This window comes from Balaenoptera acutorostrata, chromosome 10, assembly GCF_949987535.1.
Source record: "Balaenoptera acutorostrata chromosome 10, mBalAcu1.1, whole genome shotgun sequence".
In the NCBI taxonomy this organism is placed as follows: Eukaryota; Metazoa; Chordata; class Mammalia; order Artiodactyla; family Balaenopteridae; genus Balaenoptera; species Balaenoptera acutorostrata.
Window position 1 is genome coordinate 42,097,657 of NC_080073.1, and position 22,804 is coordinate 42,120,460.

General features: G+C 47.9%; 1 protein-coding gene across 6 annotated transcripts in view; it reads left to right on the forward strand.

Annotated features, from left to right (window-relative positions):
- Positions 1 to 216: 216 nt before the first annotated feature.
- Positions 217 to 22,804, forward strand: part of FYCO1 (FYVE and coiled-coil domain autophagy adaptor 1) — an 85,932-nt gene continuing 63,344 nt past the window's right edge. Inside the window, exons 1-5 of one of the 6 annotated variants that reach the window (XM_007168871.2) lie at positions 217 to 407; positions 9,923 to 10,065; positions 13,081 to 13,187; positions 14,804 to 14,929; positions 18,786 to 18,892. In XM_007168871.2, the coding sequence (XP_007168933.2) occupies positions 10,011 to 10,065; positions 13,081 to 13,187; positions 14,804 to 14,929; positions 18,786 to 18,892 (395 nt within the window). In that variant the 5' untranslated portion in view covers positions 217 to 407; positions 9,923 to 10,010. Of the gene's footprint in view, positions 408 to 9,351; positions 9,450 to 9,922; positions 10,066 to 13,080; positions 13,188 to 14,803; positions 14,930 to 18,785; positions 18,893 to 22,804 lie in introns of those variants that run through there. The other 5 variants (XM_057554553.1, XM_007168872.3, XM_007168869.3 and 2 more) reach the window with 5 other exon arrangements.

The window sequence follows — 22,804 nt, forward strand, 5'->3', positions numbered from 1 at the left end:
TTTTGCACTTACAGCACATGTACAATTCAACTCAAACTAGTCACGTTTCAAGTTCTCAAAAGCCACACGTGTACAGCACTGCTTTCAGGATCCCAGACATACGATTTGTGGACACACATGCTCCCAGGGATTGCAAGGGTTAATTTAAAGCCGGCCGACCCCGTGGAACCCCTGGCAGTTTTGAGCATCAGCTCTGCGGAGCATGCCGGGAGTTGTAGTCCGCACTCGTCTGTCCGTGGGGTCCGATGGGAGTTGTAGACAGAGGCCCCGTGGAGCATGCTGGAAGTTGTAGTCTGCGCCAGCCTGTGGCGGGGTCTGCGTATCATGGCCGCCTACGCCGCGCTCTCGTACTCTTCCGCTTGGCCGCAGAAAGTTTCGGTTCTGTCCCACCGTGGACCCACGAGCGCGTAAGTGCTGCGGGTAGCCGGCCGGACTCACGGGGCACCTCTAGTTGCTGTCGCCTCTGGAGCGGAGAACTTCCCTCCAGGCGCGGCTTGTCACCTGTTGCCCTGACCGCCTCCGCCCTTATGCCGGGTCTCCCACAGACTCCGCCGGAGCCCTTGCCCATGCCCTTGCCCTTGCCCAGCGGGCCTAGGAAGCACCTAGGGCCGGTGAATCTGACCCTGGAACCCAGGCTGCCTCTGGTAATCAGTTAGAAAGACAGACAGTCCCCCTCCCCCCCCCCCCCCCCCCCGCTCCGCCCAAACACCAGTTCCAAGACACCCGACGGCCAAGGAGCCCACATGTGTGGTCTCAGAACAAGTCTTGGAGTCTTTAAGCACAGGAGGGACAGGCCCCCGAGTTTCTGCTTGCATTGTCCAAGAAGCCGATGACCTGAAGAGGCGTACTTCCTGGCTCAGCTGGGCCGGGACAGCCCAGACCTTAACTTTGCAAAACTCCAAGACCTAACTTTGCCCGGGTCTCTCCCTTCTCGTAAGGGGACGGTTTGTTCATCCTGGGCCGTCCCCAGGCCATGGCCCATTCTCTTTACCCACTGAGCACATTCTCTTGTGCTCTGGTGCAGGGTTTCGAGATAGCCCCCAGGTGACTGTTCCTGAAACACCTGTGGATTTTTGGATTGTGGTGTGGCTGCACCGGACTTCGGCTAGAGTCCGTGATATGAAGAACCTAGGCTGGAGGGTGTAAGGGGAGGGCTGAATTTTACTTTTCCTAAGAAAAGCATGTGTGGTTGACACCTTAGCCACGTGGCTCCCAGATAGTGCACTTGTGTCATCTGATGCCCCTTGTCACTCTTCACAGTTCCATCCGCTGCCCCCCTCCAGAACAAAATAGAGCACTCTTTGAAACTACCGGTGTTGGCCACAGCCTCTCTGCCCCTCTGCCTGTCTTACCACAGCAGTTTCCTTTCCCAACAGAGAAATGGGTCAGGGGCTCTTTGAGGGCAGAGGATCAGGAGTTAATCTGCTCACTGCTCTCCTGCCACTTCCAGCCTTGTGGTGCTCTGTAGCCAGCTTAACTCCCCTGCCATCTGCCTAATGCGGGCTGCTGGGTATTGTAGCCGGGGAAGAGCTGTCACGCTGAGGTTCTGCTTTCAGTGGCTCCCACCCTCTGAAGTGGGCCATGTTGAGTAGGTTCCACTTGACCCTCCCTCCCATGAAAGCTACTGTTCACAAATTATTGAATGCCCTGTACCAGTTATGAGCCATTATTATTAATCACCCTGGAAATCAGAGTTAATTGTCTCAGTGATGGGACGTGGCCTTCTTTGATGAAAAGAATGTGAAAAGGCTTTAGGAAAAAGATTTTCTGTTTCTGTTAAAAGTGTTCTTTGCGTAATGCTTCATTTAGTTTTTAATTTGGGAAAACAAACATACAGAATCATTGAAAGAATTGTATAGTGAACATATACCCACCTGTTAGATTCTACAGTTAATATTTTACTCCAGTTATTTTTGTGTTGCTTTAGAGTCGATCCTCTAGCTGCTCTTTGGATGGTCTTTGCTCCTTGTGGCTGGTTTTTGGGACACCAGCATGGGTTCAGGAGCCACGCTTTTAACCTGGTCCTTCTGGGATGGGATGGCCCCTACTGATGTTTGTGACAAGAGGAACCACCCAAAACAGCACAAGATCAGAGCAGTTGGTAACTTTGTCCCATGTTGGTCACTGAGGCTGTGGGCTGCTGCCTCTAGAACATACAATAGGCACTCAAGAATGGCAGTCCCCCTCTTCCCTTTAGGGGAGAGGCTTGGCTAATGGGTAACCTGCATTTTCTGGTGATTCCAAGGACAGCTTTGGTGACTCAAAACCAGAGTGTCTTTAAACCTGAGGCAGAGGAAGCATGTTGTCTAGCTGTGGTGTCGTGGTGAAAATCACTGATAGGAACTAAAAAGTCCGGAGCCACATTCACTGGAGCCAGCCCAGGCAGCAGAGCAGGTAAGATTCATTAACCAGAGGCCGCCTGTGAGCAGAGATGATTCGGGTTTGGCCTTGTGAACATCTCTTCACCTAGGGGATGGATGTCATTGTGTTGCTCAAAAGATAAACAATATTTCCTATTTGTGATCTCAATGCCAGATTTTTTTTAAGCTCTTGATTGGTTTAATAGCCTCTGTTTGAACAGCTAAATCAATCAGTAGGGTGGGTTTTGAACTGCTTCCGTGGGTCTCTGTTTATCATGCTGTTTTTAGATGTGTTACTATACCGCCCCCATAAGAGCTGCGGCCTCAGAGTGCATGGGCTCCCTGGCTTTTAGAAGATGAGGATGACAGAACTGTGCTGATTTGGGCAGGATGTGTTTCTCCCTCTTCCTCACTTTGGAGCCAGTCAGCCTGGTGGTTTTAGTGGCCGCCAGTGGTCCTTCCTGTTCTCTGTGGCATTTGAAAGAAATCAGGTGCCTGTTTCTAGTTGGGGTCAGATCCTCTTTGCAGGGATGAAGATGTGCGTGTCAGTGTGTTTCCGAGGACAGACTTAAGGAGAATCTGTGGTCTGGGTGTAGTCCTGTGGCAGTGTGGCTAGTTTCAGAGCCCAAGGGCAGGTCTGGCTAACCATCTCAGGAGCCTGGGGTACCGAGTTAGGGGAGCCCTTGGAGTCCAAAAGAAAAACCTGAAGGGAAAAAGCATTCCAAGCAAGCCATTAGTCTGCAGAGGGCTAGGCCGAGAGTAGAATCCCTGTAAGAGGTCCAGGGTGGGCTGGCAACTGAACCAGAGGTGGTGGCTTAATGTGGAGCTGGAAGAAATTGTAGCCCCAGGTGCTTTTCCCAGGGCATCTACAGCCTGGCTCAGGAGCGGGGCTTAGAAGCCTCAGCCAAAGTTAACCACCGAGAATGTCTGTTCTTCTCCTTGCGCACCTCCTCCATGGAGGAAGGTAAAGGGTAACCTCTCTACACTGTATCTGGAAACACACACACACACACACACACACACACACACACACTCTCTCTCTCTCTCTCTCTCTCTCTCTCTCTCTCTCTCTCTCTCTCTCTCTCTCTCAAATAACTTCGCCAGGACAGATATGTTACAATTGCCTCAAAATACTTTGAACTAAATGTACCATGGGTCTCCCCCAATCATGGCATAATCTTTATCGCATTATTTGTTACATGATAGGGAATGGAAATTTCACAAGATGAATCTGATTCTGCATTCTGAATAGGGTCCAGCTTGGCAGGACTCAGCTGTGATTGAGAGAAGAGAAGACACTTTCCTTGCCCATTGCTTCCTGGATGTTTTCTCTGGGCTTTCCAGTGGCAAGACCTCTGCCCTGCACCCCCAAATATGGATATATGGCTCCTTCCTGAGCAACTGCCCACCTTCCTAAAAAAGATAGCTTTCTCCAAGCCCAGAAGCAACACCTCACAACCACAAGTTCCTCTTGACCCTGCTCTACTGGGTCAGCAGACTGGAATCAGGGCCAGTTTTGTGTATGTTCCAGGGGGAGTGACCAAGAGACCTGGAATTGTTGGTGGGAGGGAGGGGGCCAAGAGAAGGTTCAAGAAGTGATGGCAAAGTCTCAAGTCTTCATTCCCTTTAAGAAAGAGAAGATGACAAGCAAGGAGTGTTTGGGCGAGATGACCCAGGCCTGCAGTTGGTCAGCCCTTTAATTATAGGTCTTCAATTATAATTGTGTCTCCTAATGAGCCTTTGTTCATGTGCGCTGAAATGCTGGCCTCTGACAAACTCTTGAGCACTCTCCTAGGCACCATCTAGAAGCCCTGGTGAGGGCAGTCTGCCTGACCACTGACCGTTTTAGCACTGAGCCCCAGGACCTCCAGGCCTTCAAAGCTGCAGGTACCAGCCAAGTGCCCCCTTCCCATAGGTGGTAACTAGATAGATGCTGTTGGGTGTGCTGAACCAGGCCAAGGCAATGGACTCTTCGGAAAGGCTTTCTGCTTTTGACTGGTCTGAACTGTCCTTGTTAACGTTCTTTCCCAGTCAGGGTGGAATTGACAACTTGTATGCCCCACCTTGTTCGGGAGTCCGGGAGGAGCCAACTGTATGGTGCCCTCTCTGGGTCACGCCTTAGCTATTGTGTTGGGAGCAATTATGACAGATTTGGCAGGCAGGGCAGGGTTGTCTTCTATGCCCCAGACTTCCTCCTCCCCTTCTGAGCCTTCTTTCCTTATGTGGCTACTCCGATGCTATCGTCAACTGAAAAAAAATGCACAACATGAGAGTCGTGAGTTAAGTTTTATTAAGGGGGGGGAACGTCAGTATCATATATGATTTTAGTGAAGGGGGGTACGTGCAGTCAAGCACACATTTTGGCAAGGCTTGCCGCTAGTCACAGGGAGCAGATGTCACTGTTAATGATTTTAGTGCTTTTCTGTATATGAGAAGATGGAAGAATTTAGGCTCGTAAAATCTTCTCCTGAAAATATCGAACTATCTGAAGGCCTATTCTGCCAGTTTTTCCCAGAGTACAGAGTGCTTCATTCCTGATCTCCACCCTGAACTCCTTTCAGGATGTCTTGAAGGTCAATGACTGTAGTGGCTTAATCCTTGTAGAGGCAGATGGCAAGTGCCAATTTCAGCTGGCACTGTGTTTCTCCTGCCACAGCCAGTATGGGGGCAACATCATGAGTATTAGTCATTTGTACCATAGTGTAAAGAAGTTTACATGAGTCAGTGTCTTTGTTTCTTAATTTGGGACTGAACTGCTGTCTCCGTTGTTTAAGGCATTTAGGGCATCTAGGCAGGTATGGGAGGAATTTGGAGGTCAGGGAAGATCCTTTACCTCTGAAATAATACATAGGCTGTGACGAGGAACCCAGGCAACAGTACCAGGTAATAAATAAGAATTTTTAAAAATGCGTTTAGTCCCTTTTCCTCTTTACCAGAAGATTGGATGTTTTCAGACATTCTGGATAAGCTTAAACATCATTTTGAGTTGTTGACAAGAGAATCCAGTGTTCCCCAAAATTTTATAAAATGAATTTCTCTGGTATTTGAAAGAGCTTGCCAGAGACAGTGATGGAGGGGTTCACAATGTCATGCAACAAGGACCCTGGGTTGATGGAGGTGATTTGCACGTTGGGGGCCTTGCAAGGCGCTGGAGTCCTGGAGCCCATGGTGGTGTGGATAGAAGCAATCTCTGAGTGTCTCGTGAGTTAGGAGAGCAGTTTGCCAATGGGCTGTAGAGGTCAGGATCGCACTGGTTCATGCCAGAAGTCTGTGATTCCTGTAATATAATAGGAAATATATATTTGGTCTCTTTCCCTGGTTCCTGGCACAGAGCTTCCAAAACTCTTGGAATTTCCTGAGTAATAGGAGTGTCTTTTGTTATTCATAGCAAAACCCTTTCAACCATAAGCATAACCATATGCTAATAAGATGACTCTTCATGGGCCCCTGGATAGATAGCTTCTGCCTGAGGGCTGGTTGCCAGAGGACTTTCAGCCCCACCCTTAGACCCCTCTGGGGAGTGGAGAGGGGCTGAAGGTGGAGTAAATGGCCAGTGGCCAGTGATTTAATCCGTCATGCCTATGTAATGAAACCTCCATAAAAACCTCAAACGTCAGGATTCTGAGAAATACTGTGCTGGTGAACACACTGAAGTGCTGGAGGGCGCAGAGCCCTGAGGGTATGGAAGCTCCCACCCCACCCCCCTTATCTTTGCATCTCTTCCATTTCCCTGTTGCTGAGTTGTGTCCTTTAAAATAAACCGGTTATAGTGAAATGTTACCCCAAGTTTTGTGAGCCGTTCTAGCAAATTATAGAACCTGAGATGGGGATTGTGGGAACCCCAGTTTATAGCTGGTTGGTCAGAAGTACAGGTAGTGACAGGTACTGGGACCTGTGACTGGTGTCTGAAGCCGGGGCAGTCTTGTGGACTGAGCCTTTAACCTGTGAGGTCTGCACTGACTTCAGGTAGTTAGAGTTAGAATTGAATTGAGGGACTTCCCTGGTGGTCCAATGGTGAGGGCTCCGCGCTTTCACTGCCGAGGGCACGGGTTCAATCCCTGGTCGGGGAACTAAGATCCCGCAAGCCCTGTGGCATGCCCAAAAAGAAAAAGAATTGAATTGAATTGCAGGACACCCATTGGTGTCAGCTGGATATCGGTGTGGGGAAAAAAGCCACACGTTTGGTGTCAGAAGTGTTGTGAGTAAAAAATATCTCATCCCTAAACCAAAGGGCAAGCTTATCTAGAGACACAAGGAAGTTGACCAAGGGGTGGAGAGAGACTGTGCCCCATTCTGTGTCTTTTGAAGTTTCATAATAACCTCAGGCCCAGGAAAAGGGAGGCCAGAATGCGAAGAGTCATTCTTTAAAGTCCATGAAAATAGCATTCCTGTGGTGACCATTTGCTTCCTGAAACCCTGTGAGGTGGTGACCCACAGCCATGGTGGGTCACTGTGTAGTCACTGTGACCTACAGGCCCAGCAGTGGTTTCTCAGGGCTCATTATCTTGGTGGTGAGGCAGAGGCTCTTTGGAAAATCAACTTGTGTAACCAGTGGTTGGGCACAGCTCACCCCGTGACCTGGGAACTTGGCCTCAGCGGAGGGAGGCACTCCGAGGCTCAGGCGGAGAAGGCCTCCTGGGCTCGGGCTGACACTTGCGGCTTCACCAAAGTGCCAAGAAGTCTTGAAGGAGCATGTTTCTGTCTGTTCAGGCTCGTCATTCCAAGATGCCAGTTTGGTTTACAGACGCTATTGCCCTTGTGCCAGGCTCCAAAGAGGGCTGGTTTCTAGGAAATCCAGCTGGTCATATAGTTCATGCGTTGTCCCAGCCAGAGCCTGGATGACATAACTAAGAATCTGTTGTCATTAGTGCTTCCTTTCCAGGCTCCGCCCTCTCTGTCATTTGCGGGTCTCAGCCTAGTTTTAAGTAAGTATACACAGAGACCCAGTGAACTCACGGGGTTTAGGTCATCTTCCTTCAAGATTATTTCTTCCCGAAGGTACAAAGCTCTCTGTTGACCATAGTCAAATAAGGGGAGTGCAGGTAGAGAAACAGCCTCTACACCTGCCGTGCCCTCCACCCTGGCGCCCTTTCCTCCTCAGGTCTCTTCGATGACCTCCTATTCATCACCCAACTCAGTTGCCATTACTGAGAGTGTCCACCATTCTCTCCCTTCCCCCAGCAGAATGAAAGTTCCCTTCCTCAGGTCCCATTGCATCTTGCTAAACTCATACCGATGCTGCTCTTTTGTTTGTTGAGATAAGATGTACAGTATGTGAGTTTTGACAAATATATGTTCGTCAAATATATACAGTCATGTAACCACCACCATAATCACGACACAGAATAGAGTTGCCCACCAAAATTTCTGCATACTCTCTTGTAGTCAAACCCTCCCTTCCCCCTCAGCTCCTGGCACCCACGAATCTGATTTCTCCCCAGTGTTTTGCCTTTGTAAGAACAGCATGCAGATGGAAACATAAAGTAGGTAGCTTTTCAGTCTGGCTTCTTTCACTCGGCAAACATCATTTGTTGTGTGTATCCCTGGTTCATTCCCTCTCCTTGCTGAGTACCCATAACTTTTTATTCGTGTCTCTGCATGGACCTCTTCTGCCATGTCCGCATATCTGGATGCTTTTCTGTCTGTCTTCTTGGAGCACAGTCGAGCTCCTCCAGGGCTGGATGGTGCCTGGTTGCCCCAGTATCCCCAGGCTGCAGTTGACAGTGTAGTGCCAGGGCAGCTGTGCACTGACAGTGATGATCCTTGATCCTCTCCTCCTCGCTGGGGGAGGAGCCAAGTGTCTGCCCAGGCAGCAGAGCCCCTGCAGAAGTCTGGTCCATCCTGGGCTCCTGCTCTCTAGGGCCCTGGCTGGTCCCTGCTCAGGCTCTGTGTTCAGCAGGTGACCTACAGGGCCGCCCAGGGATGGGCAGGCTGGCTTCTGGTAAATCACACCCACCCTCGGTTTGGTGTCTGTGATGGCAGGGTGCCAGCACTTGCTAGGGACTTTGGCGGAGTCTTTGTGGATGCCCTGACTCTCTGGGGCTCCGTGTCACGAATTACTGGGAGTGTGGTACAGGTATGTACCTGTCTAGTTCTTCCTAGGCTGGAGAAGCCCTCTTTGGGCCTTGTTTTCACTGAGTCACAGCTGCACTGGCTTGTGGGTTAGAAACAGGCCTAGGCATATCTGCACCAGGCCCTCCCCAGGCCTCAGGCTGACCTGAATGCTTGTGTAAATATTTGGAGGAACTTGAGGTTGGCGACCATTTGTCCTCCTGGATCTTCTTGCCTTGTCTCCTGGAGCAGTAAGGCGAAGAGCGTGGTGGGAGAGTGAGGACCAGTTCATGTTTGAAACACTCAAGGTGGTGGCACATTTGAGAGGCGCTGGAGTTCAGGGCAGTTCCTAGGAGCCATGGAAGTGGTTAACATTTGCTGTAGTGACAGTGGCTCCGTTGTAGAGCCAAAGGGGTTGAATTCAGACTGACCAGAGTTCACATCACGATTCCCCTCCCTACTGGCCCAGGGCCTTAGACAAGTTACACGGCTTCTCTGTATGCCAGTTTCTCCCTTGTATGTTATCTATCTCCCAGGGTGCTGCTGAGAATTAAAATGAGTTAGTGTGTAAAGCACGTAGCAGGCCCGGTGCACAGCAGGCCCTCGTCTAGGGGTGGCTACTATGGCCACCTCTAGTCTTGCCAAGTGCTTTTGCCAGCAAATGTTATACCTTTGCATCGTACATCTAAGGAAAGGGTTAGAGGTTCTGAAAGGAGGATACGGTGGTGTCCAAGTGCACGTCCAGACCTCCTTCCAATGCTGCTCATATCTCCTCTTTATTGGTCTCCAGCCACCACTGCGTCCTTAAATCACTTCAGCAGCTGCCCAAGTAGCGCTGGTAACTCGGGACTCACCAGCCATGAGAGGACTGTAACCGAGCTTAAAATAGAGATGGCCCTTGACTGGTCCTGAGGGCTGCGCAGGCCCCTGGCGGCCCCTGGTGTCTGCCCTCCCAAGCTGAGCCGGACTCTGGCGGCTGGAGGCTGCAGACCTCCCTGAGAGGCAAGCCAGGCTCTCCTTGGTCCGCAAGCCCTGAGGGTATGTGTCCTCAGCCTCACGCCTCCACCGCTGCCTGGGGAGGGGGTAGGGCCCGGCCTGGGGGAGCCGGCAGATCTGGTGTGGTGGCACCTTAGGCTTAGCAGGTCAGTGAGCGGGGTTGGACTAGTTCTGGCCTTGGTGTAGGGGGATGGGGGGAGCCACTGGAAAGCATTTTTAAACATGGAAAGTGCGGCAGGCCTGTCTAAGGGCAGACTAGGAGGGGAGCTCAGAAAGAATAGGTCATGTTATTTAGTTGATCTTGTTTCTTTTGAAGCTCCCAACCAGGTCACTGTGTCTGAATATAAGTGTATCAGAGAATGCCCACAGAGCAAGGCCCACACAGAAAGGTCAAGCCCTTCCCATTGAGGGAAGATGCCCAGATGGGGCGACTTTGTGCCCGGAGCAGCGTGCCTCTACTACTGTCTTTAAATTGTGTCCGTGACCGCCTCCTCCACGGCCTCCTTCCTGTGCAGGTGCCACCACGGAGTCTGACCGCTGCTGAGCGGCCCCAGGCAGGCGGCCCACAGCCAGGAAAGGCGGCCCCTGACGGTCACGGTTACCATGGCGTCCACCAGCGTGGAGAGCCAGCTGCAGAGAATCATCCGTGATTTGCAAGGTACGGCTTGGCTGCAGGACACACACCGAGCTTGGTGTTGAGAGAGCTGTGACTGTGCTTTTGCTGTTGCCAGCTGAAATTAGCCCTGTGATCTGTGTTTACACCGAGAGTAATCGGAGCCCTCGGGACACATCATATTGAAATATTTGGGGCTCAGATGTCCGCCCTGTTAAGGCTGGGAGACCTTGCCTGGCCTTCCTCTCAGGCACTGTAAAGGCACTTTGTAAACAAAATCAAATACCCCTTTCTGGGTCTGGGTCTGATTTCTGTGTGTGTGTGTGAGTGTGTTTGTGTGTTTGTGTTTTCAAACCACCTGTTAAGTCTTTGAATTGTGAGCCTCTGGGATATGGTGGAATTGGCTCATTTGCAGAGATATTCTCCCTCCTTCTAAGCAGGAAGACGAGACACCCGTCTTTCTTGTTTTGCTCTTCCACCTGGTCCCGGGTGGAACTCACTCCAGTTCTGGGCCTGCTGCCTCCCAGACTTCCCTGAGCTCAGTGTTGCCCAATGAGAGAGACTTGTGGGCCTCGGCTCACTGGACAAAGGCAAGGCAGGCGGGGGTGCGTGTGCAGAGAGCAGGCTCGGGAGGAACGCGCTGTGTTCTGTACTGGCTGTGGAGTCCAGGGCCCAAGTTCACCCTTTCAGGTGACGTCCCAAGGGGAGAATTTTGGCAAGTTTTCTGTCCCTCATGGATCACCAGGGCTTGTAAGCCTCTCTGGAGCACAGCACATTTGCTACAACACAGTCTGAAGCTGACTCCTTCCTCCATGTCATGGGGACCCCAGTGACACTCTCCTGACAGACTCAAGGCGCAGGTTCCTAACTGCTCAGACATGGTGACAACCAGCTGCAGTCGCTCATACCCGGGCCAGTGGAGGCCACAACAGTCTTCACTGTGAAGGCAAATATCGATGAGATAAAAATCACTTTCTCAGGCTTATCTCCTGTTTATGTAGTATTTTGGGCCTTCATGGCATTTCATGTGTGCCAGGCACGAGTCTCACAGATAATAGCTCATTGAGTCCTCACGTTTGGTCCTATGAGGCAGGGACCATTATTATTCCCATTTTGCAGATGTGGAAACAGGCACAGAGAGGTTAAGTGACTTGCCTACAGTCACACATCCAGTCAGGCAGAGCCTGGGTTTGCACACACACCTGGAGCCAGGGTCTGTGCTCTTAACCACACCAGTCTACGTCCAGCTAAAATGTGGGAGATGGCTTTTTTCTTTTTAAATCTATATACACACATACACATGCACACACATACACACAGAAAGTAAAATGACAGTCCCTGCAAATCTGAGATTGCCCCTGGTCTTCAGAGGTTTCTCCACAAAGTAAGCCATCTTCTCTCTGTTTTAGTCTCTGGATCTCAAGGATGACTCTGGGACCCAGAGGTCGTTATTGGAGGGAAGGAAGAGGAAGGGAGGAGCCCATGGTAGAGCTCCTGATCCAGGGAGGAAGATAGGCATCAGAATTTGTTCAGTTGCCCTTTCCCACCCCATGTGCTATCCTCGTCTGTCATGCCCCACATCCCAAGGCCATCTCAATGTCCTATACCCAGCCCTCAGAGCACTTTGGTGGGAATTTTTAAAAGGCACCACACTTTCTCAAGACCCTTTCTTTTCATCTGTTGGTAATTATCAGAGATTAGAGCTGGAAATTTCATATTCCACGTCCAAGGCTCCTTCTTTCAAAATTTCAGGAGTTCCCAGGTCAGGTTATGAGCTTTACCCCAGCCTGAGGGTGGGGGAGGAAGGCTGTGTGTCTTTCCTGGTCCCTGGCTGCTGGCTCTCAGTGCTGCCACAGCAGACACTTCTAGTAGGGCACACCAGACCACAATCACTTGTTGTGAGACTCAGTCCCAAGAACATGTCTTTGCCATTTGCTGACCTTTGCCTGAGGGGTCAGTGTTGATTAACTTTTTTAGCAACTCAGGCTCAGCTTCAGTCCTGGCAGGTCTGCTTTCTAACCATGGTGTTTGAGAGCAGTGGCTAGGGGTTCCTTTTCTTTCAAGAATTGTCTGAGGAGATAGCTTTGTGCAGCATGTCCCAACCATCTCGGCTGGGGACATTTTTCTCAGTGTCTAAACCAAACCCAACTTCTGACAGTCCCTCTGTCCCACGGCAGGGCTGTGAGTGAGAGTCAAAGGGGTTTATCCTCTTTTTCAACACTGGGAGGTAAATCGTCTTAGAAGTTAAGAGGTGAGCTCTGGGGTCAGAGAGCCCTTGAGAAAACCAGGGTTCTCATTTCAGCTCTGCTGTTTGCCACCCGTGATCTTTGGGTCTGACCTCTCCGTGAGTTCCTCATCTGTAAAGTGGGGATGATAATGCCAGCCTTCGTCAATTCTACCATGCAGTTACTTTTTTTTCACATTTTAACAGCTCTGAAATTGGGATCATCTTAAAATCAGTTGCATCTTAGATTTGTTGAAATAAAGCAATTCCTTCCTCACAGTGCTCTATTGAATGAGAAAGACATGCAGAGGCCTGGTCCCTAACCAGTACTCAGTTAGCAGAAGCAGGTGGTGGTGTCATTCTTGGCACTGTCATCATGACCTCTGTTTGCATATTCTGGGTCCTCTGGAAACCTGGACTTAACCTGTACCGAGCAGTGGGGTTATAGTGAAGAACAAGAAACATGGCTGGAATAGAGGATAAAGCTCTCAGGAAGTCAGGATTAGGGGACTGCTCTATGCAGACATTTATCCACACAGCAGACATTTTTGACGAAATAGTACTCGCAAATGATAAGGCCTACACGGTGGGCCTACAGGGATGACCAAGAAATGTGCCCAGTCAGTGAGCTGTTGTAAAGTACCTGTGGGCTCTCAGGACATCCTAGCGCCTTCTGACTTGGAGTTCCAGCCCATGGATGTTTATGTAGCACTCCACATATGCACAGCGCTTTGCTATCGTGGGCCACTTCCTCCTGCTGCTCCCCAGGGCCATCCCGCTGCTCTCTCTGAGGCCAGTCTCCAACTGGTTACATGCTCCTGTTTGTTGTCTTAAAGATGCTGTGACAGAACTAAGCAGAGAATTTAAGGAAGCAGGGGAACCCGTCACAGATGACAGCACCAGCTTGCATAAGTTTTCTTATAAACTTGAGTATCTCCTTCAAGTAAGTGACTCCTGTCATGTGTTGATTTCTGCTCTATTGTCTCTTGTCTCCCTCTTGGCTTCTTCATCAACATTCAGGATGCAGCTCCAAAAACTCAGTGCAGCCATTGAGGCCTTCTGGTTAGACTGAAGGTCACAGCCGTCCCCAGCCTCCAAGTGTGATCCTCTGGGGAATCAGAATGTTGCCCCTCAGGATGGTTTTGGGAATCGAGAACATTCTTCAGAGATGTAGGTCATCTTAATGCAGGTCACAAGGTCTCTCTGTATAGCAGGGATCTTAACTTTGGGGGAGTCACATAACCCTTTGGCAGTCCGGTGAAAGCTATGGAATCTCTCCCCAAACATATGCATACACACGCAATCACACATTTTCCAGGAGTGTGCGGACCCTCTGAAGATTATCCAGAGGCCCCTGTTTTAGAGCCTCGCTCCTCAAAGTGTGGTCCATAGTCCAGCAGCATCGGCATCACCTGGGAGCAAGTTAGAAGTGCACTCTTGGTTCCCACCTTGACCTGCTGAATCAGGATCTCTGAGGTCAGCTCAGGAAGTTTTCTTTTAACATGTTTACAGTGTAATGCTTATATCTGCTTGGTTCAAGAAGCACAGATCTAGAGAACTCTGCAGATGTGGAAAAATACAGGCAACTACAATAGGCAGGAAGGAAATGGACCAATATGATAACAGAAGTTATCTTAGGGTGATGGTGTAGGCATTATAATTTTTTCTTTTCTTTTTTTTTTTTTTTACCCAGTTGTCCTAACGATGTATGCACATCTTTTATAATCAAAAAAAATGCTATAGAACATTACGTTATAGGAAGATATCCTCTGTCATTTAGAACACCATAAGTTTGCAATGTCACCTCCCACCAACGTGTATAGGATGAGAGCCCACTGGAGGAGGTGTCTCAGTGTGTTGAAGGCTCACTTTTCACATGCCTTTTTTTTTTTTTAATTTTTATTACAGTATAGTTGCTTTACAATGTTGTGTCAGTTTCTGCTGTACAGCAAAGTGAATCAGCTGTATGTATACATATATCCCCTCTTTTTTGGTCACATGCCTTTTCAACTGGTTCTCTTGTTCTACATTGTGAAAGTATTAATGGGGCTTTTTTTTTTCTTAGCCCATTTTGGTTTTGGATTTGAAATGACTCATGGCTGACATTTATTTGGGTTTATTCTATGTATATTAAAACAGTATTGAATCTTGAGTTGAGTAACGGATAGAATGTCACTAACACATTTTCCTATATCAAGACATTGTCAACACTCTTCATGTTGCCCTTAAAACTTTTCATTTGCGTTTCTTTACCATGTCTTAATAGCACCTTTGGTGTCTTCCACCCAACTCTGTGCACAGAGGTCCCTTTGGGCGCCTGTTATTCCTGAATCTCACTAGTTGTATGACCTTGAGCTAGTTACTTAACCTCTCCTAGCCTCAGTTTCCTCACCTGTAAACTGAGGATGAAAACCCCCTCATTCACCAGTAAATAAAAATAATGCCAATAAAGGGCCTCGCCCAGTGCCAGGCAACTAAGAAGCTGTTATTATTCTTCGTTTAAATGGTGGGATAAACAGCAGTGGGTTTGGACGTCCTCACTCTCCTTTCCCTGCCCAGTTCGATCAGAAAGAGAAGGCCACCCTCCTGGGCAACAAGAAGGACTACTGGGATTACTTCTGTGCCTGCCTGGCCAAGGTGAAAGGAGCCAGTGACGGGATCCGATTCGTCAAGTCTATTTCGGAGGTAAGCAGAGCAACCAAGGACATCACCCCTTTCCCTTGCCTGCCTTAAACCTCTCTCGCAGAGACCTTAGCTGCAAACAGCCAAGTGAGGAAGTGAGGGTTTACGTGTAGGAAAGAAGTAAAGAAATCCAGTCCAGGTATGTGCAGTGCCCACTGAGAGCTCCGGGAAGCCACCTATGTGAGCGTTTACCAAGCCGAGGAATGGCTCAGTCATGACTGTATTAGACCCGAACCCAAACGTAACCTAACAGGGTGGGCTGCTCACATTGTGGTCTGCTCATGGTGCCCCTGAGAGGTGTACAGCATAGGACACCTTTACCTTTTCTAAAAGAATCGGTTTCTTAGATAAAATTCTTAGAGTTTGCTAGGCTACTTTCCCTATGATTTGCCCAGGAAACTTGGATTTGAAATGAAGAGAGTGATGTGGGATCTTGAGAGACAACTAAGCAGCTTCCCACATTAAGTTCTGAGCCCCTCAAGAGCAGAATGCCATGGCTTTGCTGTTTTACAAAACTCCAGATCAACAACAACACGCATACTCTGTCTCTCTGTCTCTCTCTCTCTCTCTCTCACACACACACACACACACACACACACACACATACACACACCAGCCTACTCCATCTGGGAGTGAAGAACTTTGTACATTAAGGAGCAAGTAATCCCCTGGATTTGATGCAGGAGGCCTAAAGGGTTTGTATATTTCATCTTTCTTTCCAGTATCTCATGAGTAAGTCTAAGGTCCCTTTGAAGTCGGCAGACATGCTCCTTGGCCGGCCTTCCACAAAGGCCACAGGGTCAGGTGCTCTGGGAAGAACTCCCTGGCCGTGCCAGCTGGAGCCAGGTGGGTTTCTACTTGTAGAGAATGATGGTGTTAGACACGTGGACACTGAGGGCTGGGCATTTTCCACCAGCTGTACCTTCTGACAGCTGAGAAAATGAGGAAAGATCCTGGCTCAGAGGAGTTGGTTTAATGTCCGGGTAGCACAGATAGGTCCTGTGAGATCTTGCCTGGTGGGACACTCAGGTGCATGATTAAGTGTTGTATTGCTTCTCGGTATAGTGCGATAAGTTCTGATTAGATGCTAACAAAAATTAAGAAATTAGATAATGAAAGTGGACCCATGATCTCAAAAAGTTCAAAAACAAAAAAACCCAACAAGGCTATGCAGTATATTCATTTGCAGTATAAGGGAACTATTACTGTTCCCTTCCCCAAAGGATGTTTAAAAAGACCTTTTTTTAAAAAAAAAAAAAAATTATTTATTTATTTATTTTACTTTTGGCTCTGTTGGGTCTTCTTTGCTGTGCGCAGGCTTTCTCTAGTTGCGGCGAGCGGGGACTACTCTTCGTTGCAGTGCGTGGGCTTCTCATTGCGGTGGCTTCTCTTGTTGCGGAGCACGAGCTCTAGGCGTGCGGGCTTCAGTAGTTGTGGCGCACGGGCTTACTTGCTCCACGGCATGTGGAGTCTTCCCGGACCAGGGCTTGAACCCGTGTCCCCTGCGTTGGCAGGCAGATTCTTAACCACTGTGCCACCAGGGAAGTCCCTAAAAAGACCTTTTAAAATAGCTCCTTTTACATATATAATCAATTCAGTTAATAGGCCTGATTTAAAATGTAGCCTCAACTGTTTGCCTTTAAAAAATTAAATGTTCTAAATGCTGTTACAATGGCCATCTTATTAATAAGGACAAGCCCCAGGACATCCCTGGTGGCACAGTGGTTAAGGATCCACCTGCCACTGCAGCAGACATGGGTTCGAGCCCTGGTCCGAGAAGATCCCGCATGCCGCGGAGCAGCCGAGCCTGTGCGCCACAACTACTGAAGCCCACATGCCTAGAGCCCATGCTCCGCAACAAGAGAAGCCACCACAATGAGAAGCCCACGCACCACAAAGAAGAGTAGCTCCCGCTCTCCTCAACTAGAGAAAGCCGGCGCACAGCAACGAAGACCCATCACAGCCAAAAATTAATTAATTAATTAATTTAAAAACAAAACCAAAAACAAGCCCTTCCCTTGGGAGCTTACAGACATGGGCTGTTATGTGGGGTTCTTTTTAGATTCTGCAGGGCCTATGTGTGGGTGTGCATTTGTATGACCAACACACTTCACTTCAGGATGCCTTGCTCAGCTGTTCTCGGCTGCCTGGGTTTCCTGGTTATCACCACTGAACACTTTGTTTTCACCTCACTTATCAGTGGAAAAGCATTTGGACGTAGGGATGTCATCAGGATTCTCCCCTGGGCACCTGTCTTGATCCACTCCCCGCAGACGTGCCATGGTGGTTTTTATAAAGCCAGGTCAGGCTGCTGCCCACCGTCATTTCCAGACCTCCTGGCTATACCCCAAACCCACAAAACTCACATAGAAAAATGTCTTACAGCCTCTTACATAAATGTCTTATGAGGTTTCACACCTTCTTATTTTTTAAAACTACTTCACATTGTGGTATCATTTCCTTGAGTCAGCAATGAGAAGGCATACAGCTCTGAGCTAAAAGGTGCTGGGTACCAGGATGTTTACAGCATCATGAATGTGCCGGTGCTTGAGGTCATACCTCATGTTTCCTGTCTCATTCCAGCACCATGGCTGGCTTCTTAATAGGATGGAGGATTAGGACCATCTTTTGGTCAAACCACTACCGTCCCTTCCCCCAACCACCAAGTTAAACATTTCTGACCTTTGAAGAGGTGAGGAGGGAATGGGTCTTGGCTTACCCTGCTCAGAGCCAGCACCTGACAGAACAGGTGCATGTGGTAGGTTGAGAGGTTTTGAGTTCCTGCCTACTTATCTTGAGCTTCTGGGGCTGAAACATTGGGAGCATGAATCCTAATTTGCCTACAGATCTCAAGTGTCTTCTATAGCTGTACCCTTGGACAGCTTAATAGCCCTTGGTCCATCCTGGCAACTAGGGCCAGAGTCTGTGACCAGCATACCCCACCACCATCACAACAAGCTTCCAGAAACCTCTTTAGAAGCCACGTTTTGGCACTGTGGGGAGAGGTTTTGAAGACAGGCCTGCACCTGGACCCTCCGTCCACCTCAGACTTCCTGAAACAGAACCACACCCATTTTTCATTACTTCAGTGTAACTGGGCCACCTAGAAACACCCCTGCCCTCACCCCCTGGGCACCTTCTGACTAAATGCAGTGAGTTGGTATAGCTGAAAATAAATCCAACCAGGAAAGCATTGACAGATATGTGGATTTTAGTGATGGTTCCACGAGGACACAGAGGAGGCAGTTATACATCCATCACAAGTCCCCCTAACACTCCTCTGCCTTTTGCCCTCCTCTCTCTTCCCCCTTCCACATGGGCTCCAGCCAAGCCCCTTAGGCCTCTTCGCCTGCATCTCTTCTCCCAAAACTTCAAAAACAAGCCCAGGCATTAGCTAAATTGAGACCATCTCTTCCTCTTCAAGCGTACTTCTGGTATGAGAAGCCCTTCATTTACCTCCAACCTGTTTTCTAAATATTCCAAATTAAGTCAGACCGTTTCATCTCTGACTCTAAACCCAAGGATTCTGATGGAGCAGGGGAGGAAGAATGACATTCCAGTAGAATCCACAGTAGATGTTTGAGCCTCTAGTGACTGTATCTTCCTTGACACGTTTGCTGGAGTCTACAGATTGTTCTCAGACGGAGGCCTGCAAGACGTCCACCCACTTTAGGCCTCCCTCTGTGGGGTGACATTCTCAAATGTTTTGTGTTCTTTGAGAGACATAAGTGAAGGTTATGTGTAGGGTAGGATTGGGTGACATTTTCTGCCCTGTTGCTGCTTTTGTCAGCCATCCATGAGGCCTGTATTTGGAGTTAGGCTAACAGCTCTTTATTTCTATTTTATCTACATTTTCCAGCTCCGAACATCTCTGGGAAAGGGAAGAGCATTTATTCGCTACTCCTTGGTGCACCAGAGGTTGGCCGACACCTTACAGCAGTGCTTCATGAACACCAAAGTGACCAGGTAAATACATGACAGTGCTGGGCTTTACCCCACACCATTCAGAAATGACCCAAAGTCCCCTCATTAATAATAACGATACTACTTATAAGTCAGACAGAGAAAGACAAATATCATATGATGTCACTTATATGTGGAATCTAAAAAACAGTGTGAATGAACGTATTTATGAAACAGAAACAGACTCACAGACATAGAAAACAAACTTACGGTTACCAAAGGGGGAAGGGGGAGAGGAGTAAATTGGGAGTATGGGATTAACAGCTGCACACTACCATATATAAAATAAACAAAGATTTACTGTATAGCACAGGGAACTATATTCAATATCTTATAATAAGCTATAATGGAAAAGAATCGAAAAAAAGAATATAGATATGTACATATATATATGTGTAACCAAATCACTTTGCTGTACACCTGAAACTAACACAATATTGTAAATCAACTAGACTTCAGTTAAAAAAAAAATGGTGATGCTACTTTTAATACACAAGATGGAAGCCATCAATGTCCAGTGATGGGGGGCTGTTAAATTACAGCAAATTAGGGCTTCCCTGGTGGCGCAGTGGTTAAGAATCTGCCTGCCAATTCAGGGGACACGGGTTCGAGTCTTTGTCTGGGAAGATCCCACGTGCCGCAGAGCAGCTAAGCCTGTGTGCCACAACTACTGAACCTGCGCTCTAGAGCTCACAAGCCACAACTACTGAAGCCTTCATGCGTAGAGCCCATGCTCCACAACAAGAGAAGCCACTGCAATGACAAGCTCGTGCACCGCAACGAAGAGTAGCCCCTACTCGCCGCAACTAGAGAAAGCCGTGCATAGCAACAAAGACCCAGTGCAACCAAAAAGAAAACATAATAAATAAATAAATAAATAAATAAATTTATTTTAAAAAATTACAGCAAATTATTTTAAATGGCATAGCAAGGCATCATTTAAAATTGCAGTAAGGTATACCAAAACCTGAGATGAATTACCATATTTTAGTATACATTACCACCCTTTTGCTAATATACATATGATTTAAGTAGCGCCATGACAGTCCAGGTTAGACTCTATAGGGTTAAAGGAGGAACTAATTATGTAAGTCTTGACAGCTGCCCAAGAGTGAGGAAGAGGTGGTCTTCTCCCCTCCCCACTTTTTCTTGGATTATAAGAATGTAGCCTACTCTGTTCTTGGGGCTGCTGCGCTGCCTTGCCTGCCCACTTGTATCTCTCACAAGTTTCCTATGCTAAGAAACTCACTCTTTGCCTGCCAAATAAATAAATAATTAAAATTGCAATAAGGAAGTCTATATAGCAACAAGGAAAATAACAATATAATAATGAAAAAAAATGCAAATCTTACCTATCCTAATGGCAACAATGAAATTACAAAAAAATATATAAAAGAATTAGAAAGTATATGAGAACATGGGGAGGCGGAGTCAAGAGGGCGGTGTGGGAAGATGCAGAGTTAGCGTCTCCCCACAACTAGGGCGCCTGCCAGCCGCTGGTAGGGGACTCTGATGCCCAAAGAGACGGGAGGAAACCCCAGAGTGAACCGGTAGGACGTAGGGGGACTGAAGGGGGAGGAGAAGTGGAGGCCAGACAGGATCAGTACCCCTGAGGCCAGGGAGATCAGGAGAGGCAGGCAGGAGGGACTCTCCGGGAAGAGCGGGAGAGGAGCGGAGGGCGATCGCCTGGCGCACTCGGGCTGGGGAGCCTTCTGAGTTCCCAAGCCGATCCCCTGCCTTCCAAGGCCCCCTCTAGGCCACGTGGGTCCTTGGGGGCATAGGAGGGAGGCCGGGGAGATCAGGAGAGGCAGGTGGGAGGGGCCACCCCGGAGGAGCAGATGACATTTTCCCTGCCCACTTGAGTCCAGGAAGCCCACTGGGCATCCAGGAAGCCCACTGGGCTCCCAGGTGAGGTCCCCTGCCCTCTGAGACCAGGGCTGGGGAGCACGCCTGGGCCCCTTCTGTTCCTTGAGCCTAAGCCCCACACCCCACAGCCCCCAGGGTGTTTTCCAGCCCTGTGGGTCCTGAGCATTGGCCCCGCCCACCACCCAAACCTCACCCTTGCTTAGGCCCCACCCTCCACAGGCAACGCCTTTTCCCCCCGTTTTTTAAATTTTTATTTATTTTTTTTCTTTTCCCTCCTCTTTTTTACTATTGTGGTACTAATGTACCTTCCGGTTGTTGATTCATCTATATTTTTATTTTTATATTCTTCCTAGCATATCTGTTAGTTTCCTAGTCTAATTTTATTTTTTACTTTGTTATTGTTGTACGTTTCTTTCTTTTCCTGCTGCCCCAGGCAGCTTGCGGGATCTTGGTTCATGAGCCCAGGGTTGGGCCAAAGCTCCTGCGGTGGGAGCTCCAAGTCTGAACCACTGGACTAACAGAACCTCAGACCCCAGGGAATATTCTTTGGAGTGAGGTCTCACGGAGCTCCTCATCTCAGCACCAAGACCCAGCACTACCCAATAGCCTACAAACCCTAGTGTTAGAAGCCTCAGGCCAAACAACCAGTAAGACAGGAACACAATTCCACTCATTAAAAAAAAAAAAAGGAAAATGAGATGGCAAAAAAATATGTCACAAATGAAGGAGCAAGGCAAAAACCTACAAGACCAAATAAATGAAGAGGAAATAGGCAATCTACCTGAAAAAGAATTCAGGGTAATGAGAGTAAAGATGATCCAGAATCTCGGAAATAGAATGGAGGCATGGATTGAGAAAATACAAGAAGTATTTAACAAAGACCTAGAAGAACTAAAGAGCAAACAGAGATGAACAACACAATAACTGAAATTAAAAATACACTAGAAGGAATCAATAACAGAATAACTGAGGCAGAAGAACGAATAAGTGAGCTGAAAGACAAAATGGTGGAAATAACTGCTGAGGAGCAGAATAAAGAAAAAAGAATGAAAAGAATTGAAGGCAATCTCAGAGACTTCTGGGACAACACTAAGAGCACCAGCATTCAAATTATAGGGGTCCTAGAAGAAGAAGAGGAAAAGGGTATGAGAAAATATTTGAAGAGATTATAGTTGAAAACTTCCCTAACATGGGAAAGGAAATAATCACCCAAGTTCAGGAAGCACAGAGAGTCCCATACAGGATAAACCCTAGGAAAAACACACCAAGACACATATTAATCAAACTAACAAAAATTAAATTCAAAGAAAAAATATTAAAAGCAGCAGGGAAAAACAAAAAATTACATACAAAGGAATCCCCATAAGGTTATCAGCTGATTTTTCAGCAGAAACTCTGCAAGCCAGAAGGGAGTGGCAGGATATACTTAAAGTGATGAAAGAGAAAAACCTACAACCAAGATTACTCTACCCAGCAAGGATCTCATTCAGATTCAATGCCGAAGTCAAAAGCTTTTCAGACAAGCAAAAGCTAAGAGAATTCAGCACCACCAAACCAGCTCTACAACAAATGCTAAAGAAACTTCTCTAAGCGGGAAACACAAGAGAAGAAAAAGGCCCACAAAAACAAACCCAAAACAATTCAGAAAATGGTAATAGGAACATACATATCGATAATGTAAATGGATTAAATGCCCCAACCAAAAGACACAGACTGGCTGAATGGATTCAAAAACAAGACCCATATATATGCTGTCTACAAGAGACCCACTTCAGACCTAGGGACACATACAGACTGAAAGTGAGGGGATGGAAAAAGATATTCCATGCAAATGGAAATCAAAAGAAAGCTGGAGCAACAATACTCATATCAGATAAAATAGACTTTCAAATGAAGAATGTTACAAGGGACAAGGAAGGACACAACATAATGATCAAGGGATCAATCCAAGAAGAAGATATAACAATTATAAATGTTTATACACCCAACATAGGAGCACCTCAATACATAAGGCAAATGCTAAAAACCATGAAAGGAGAAATCGACAGT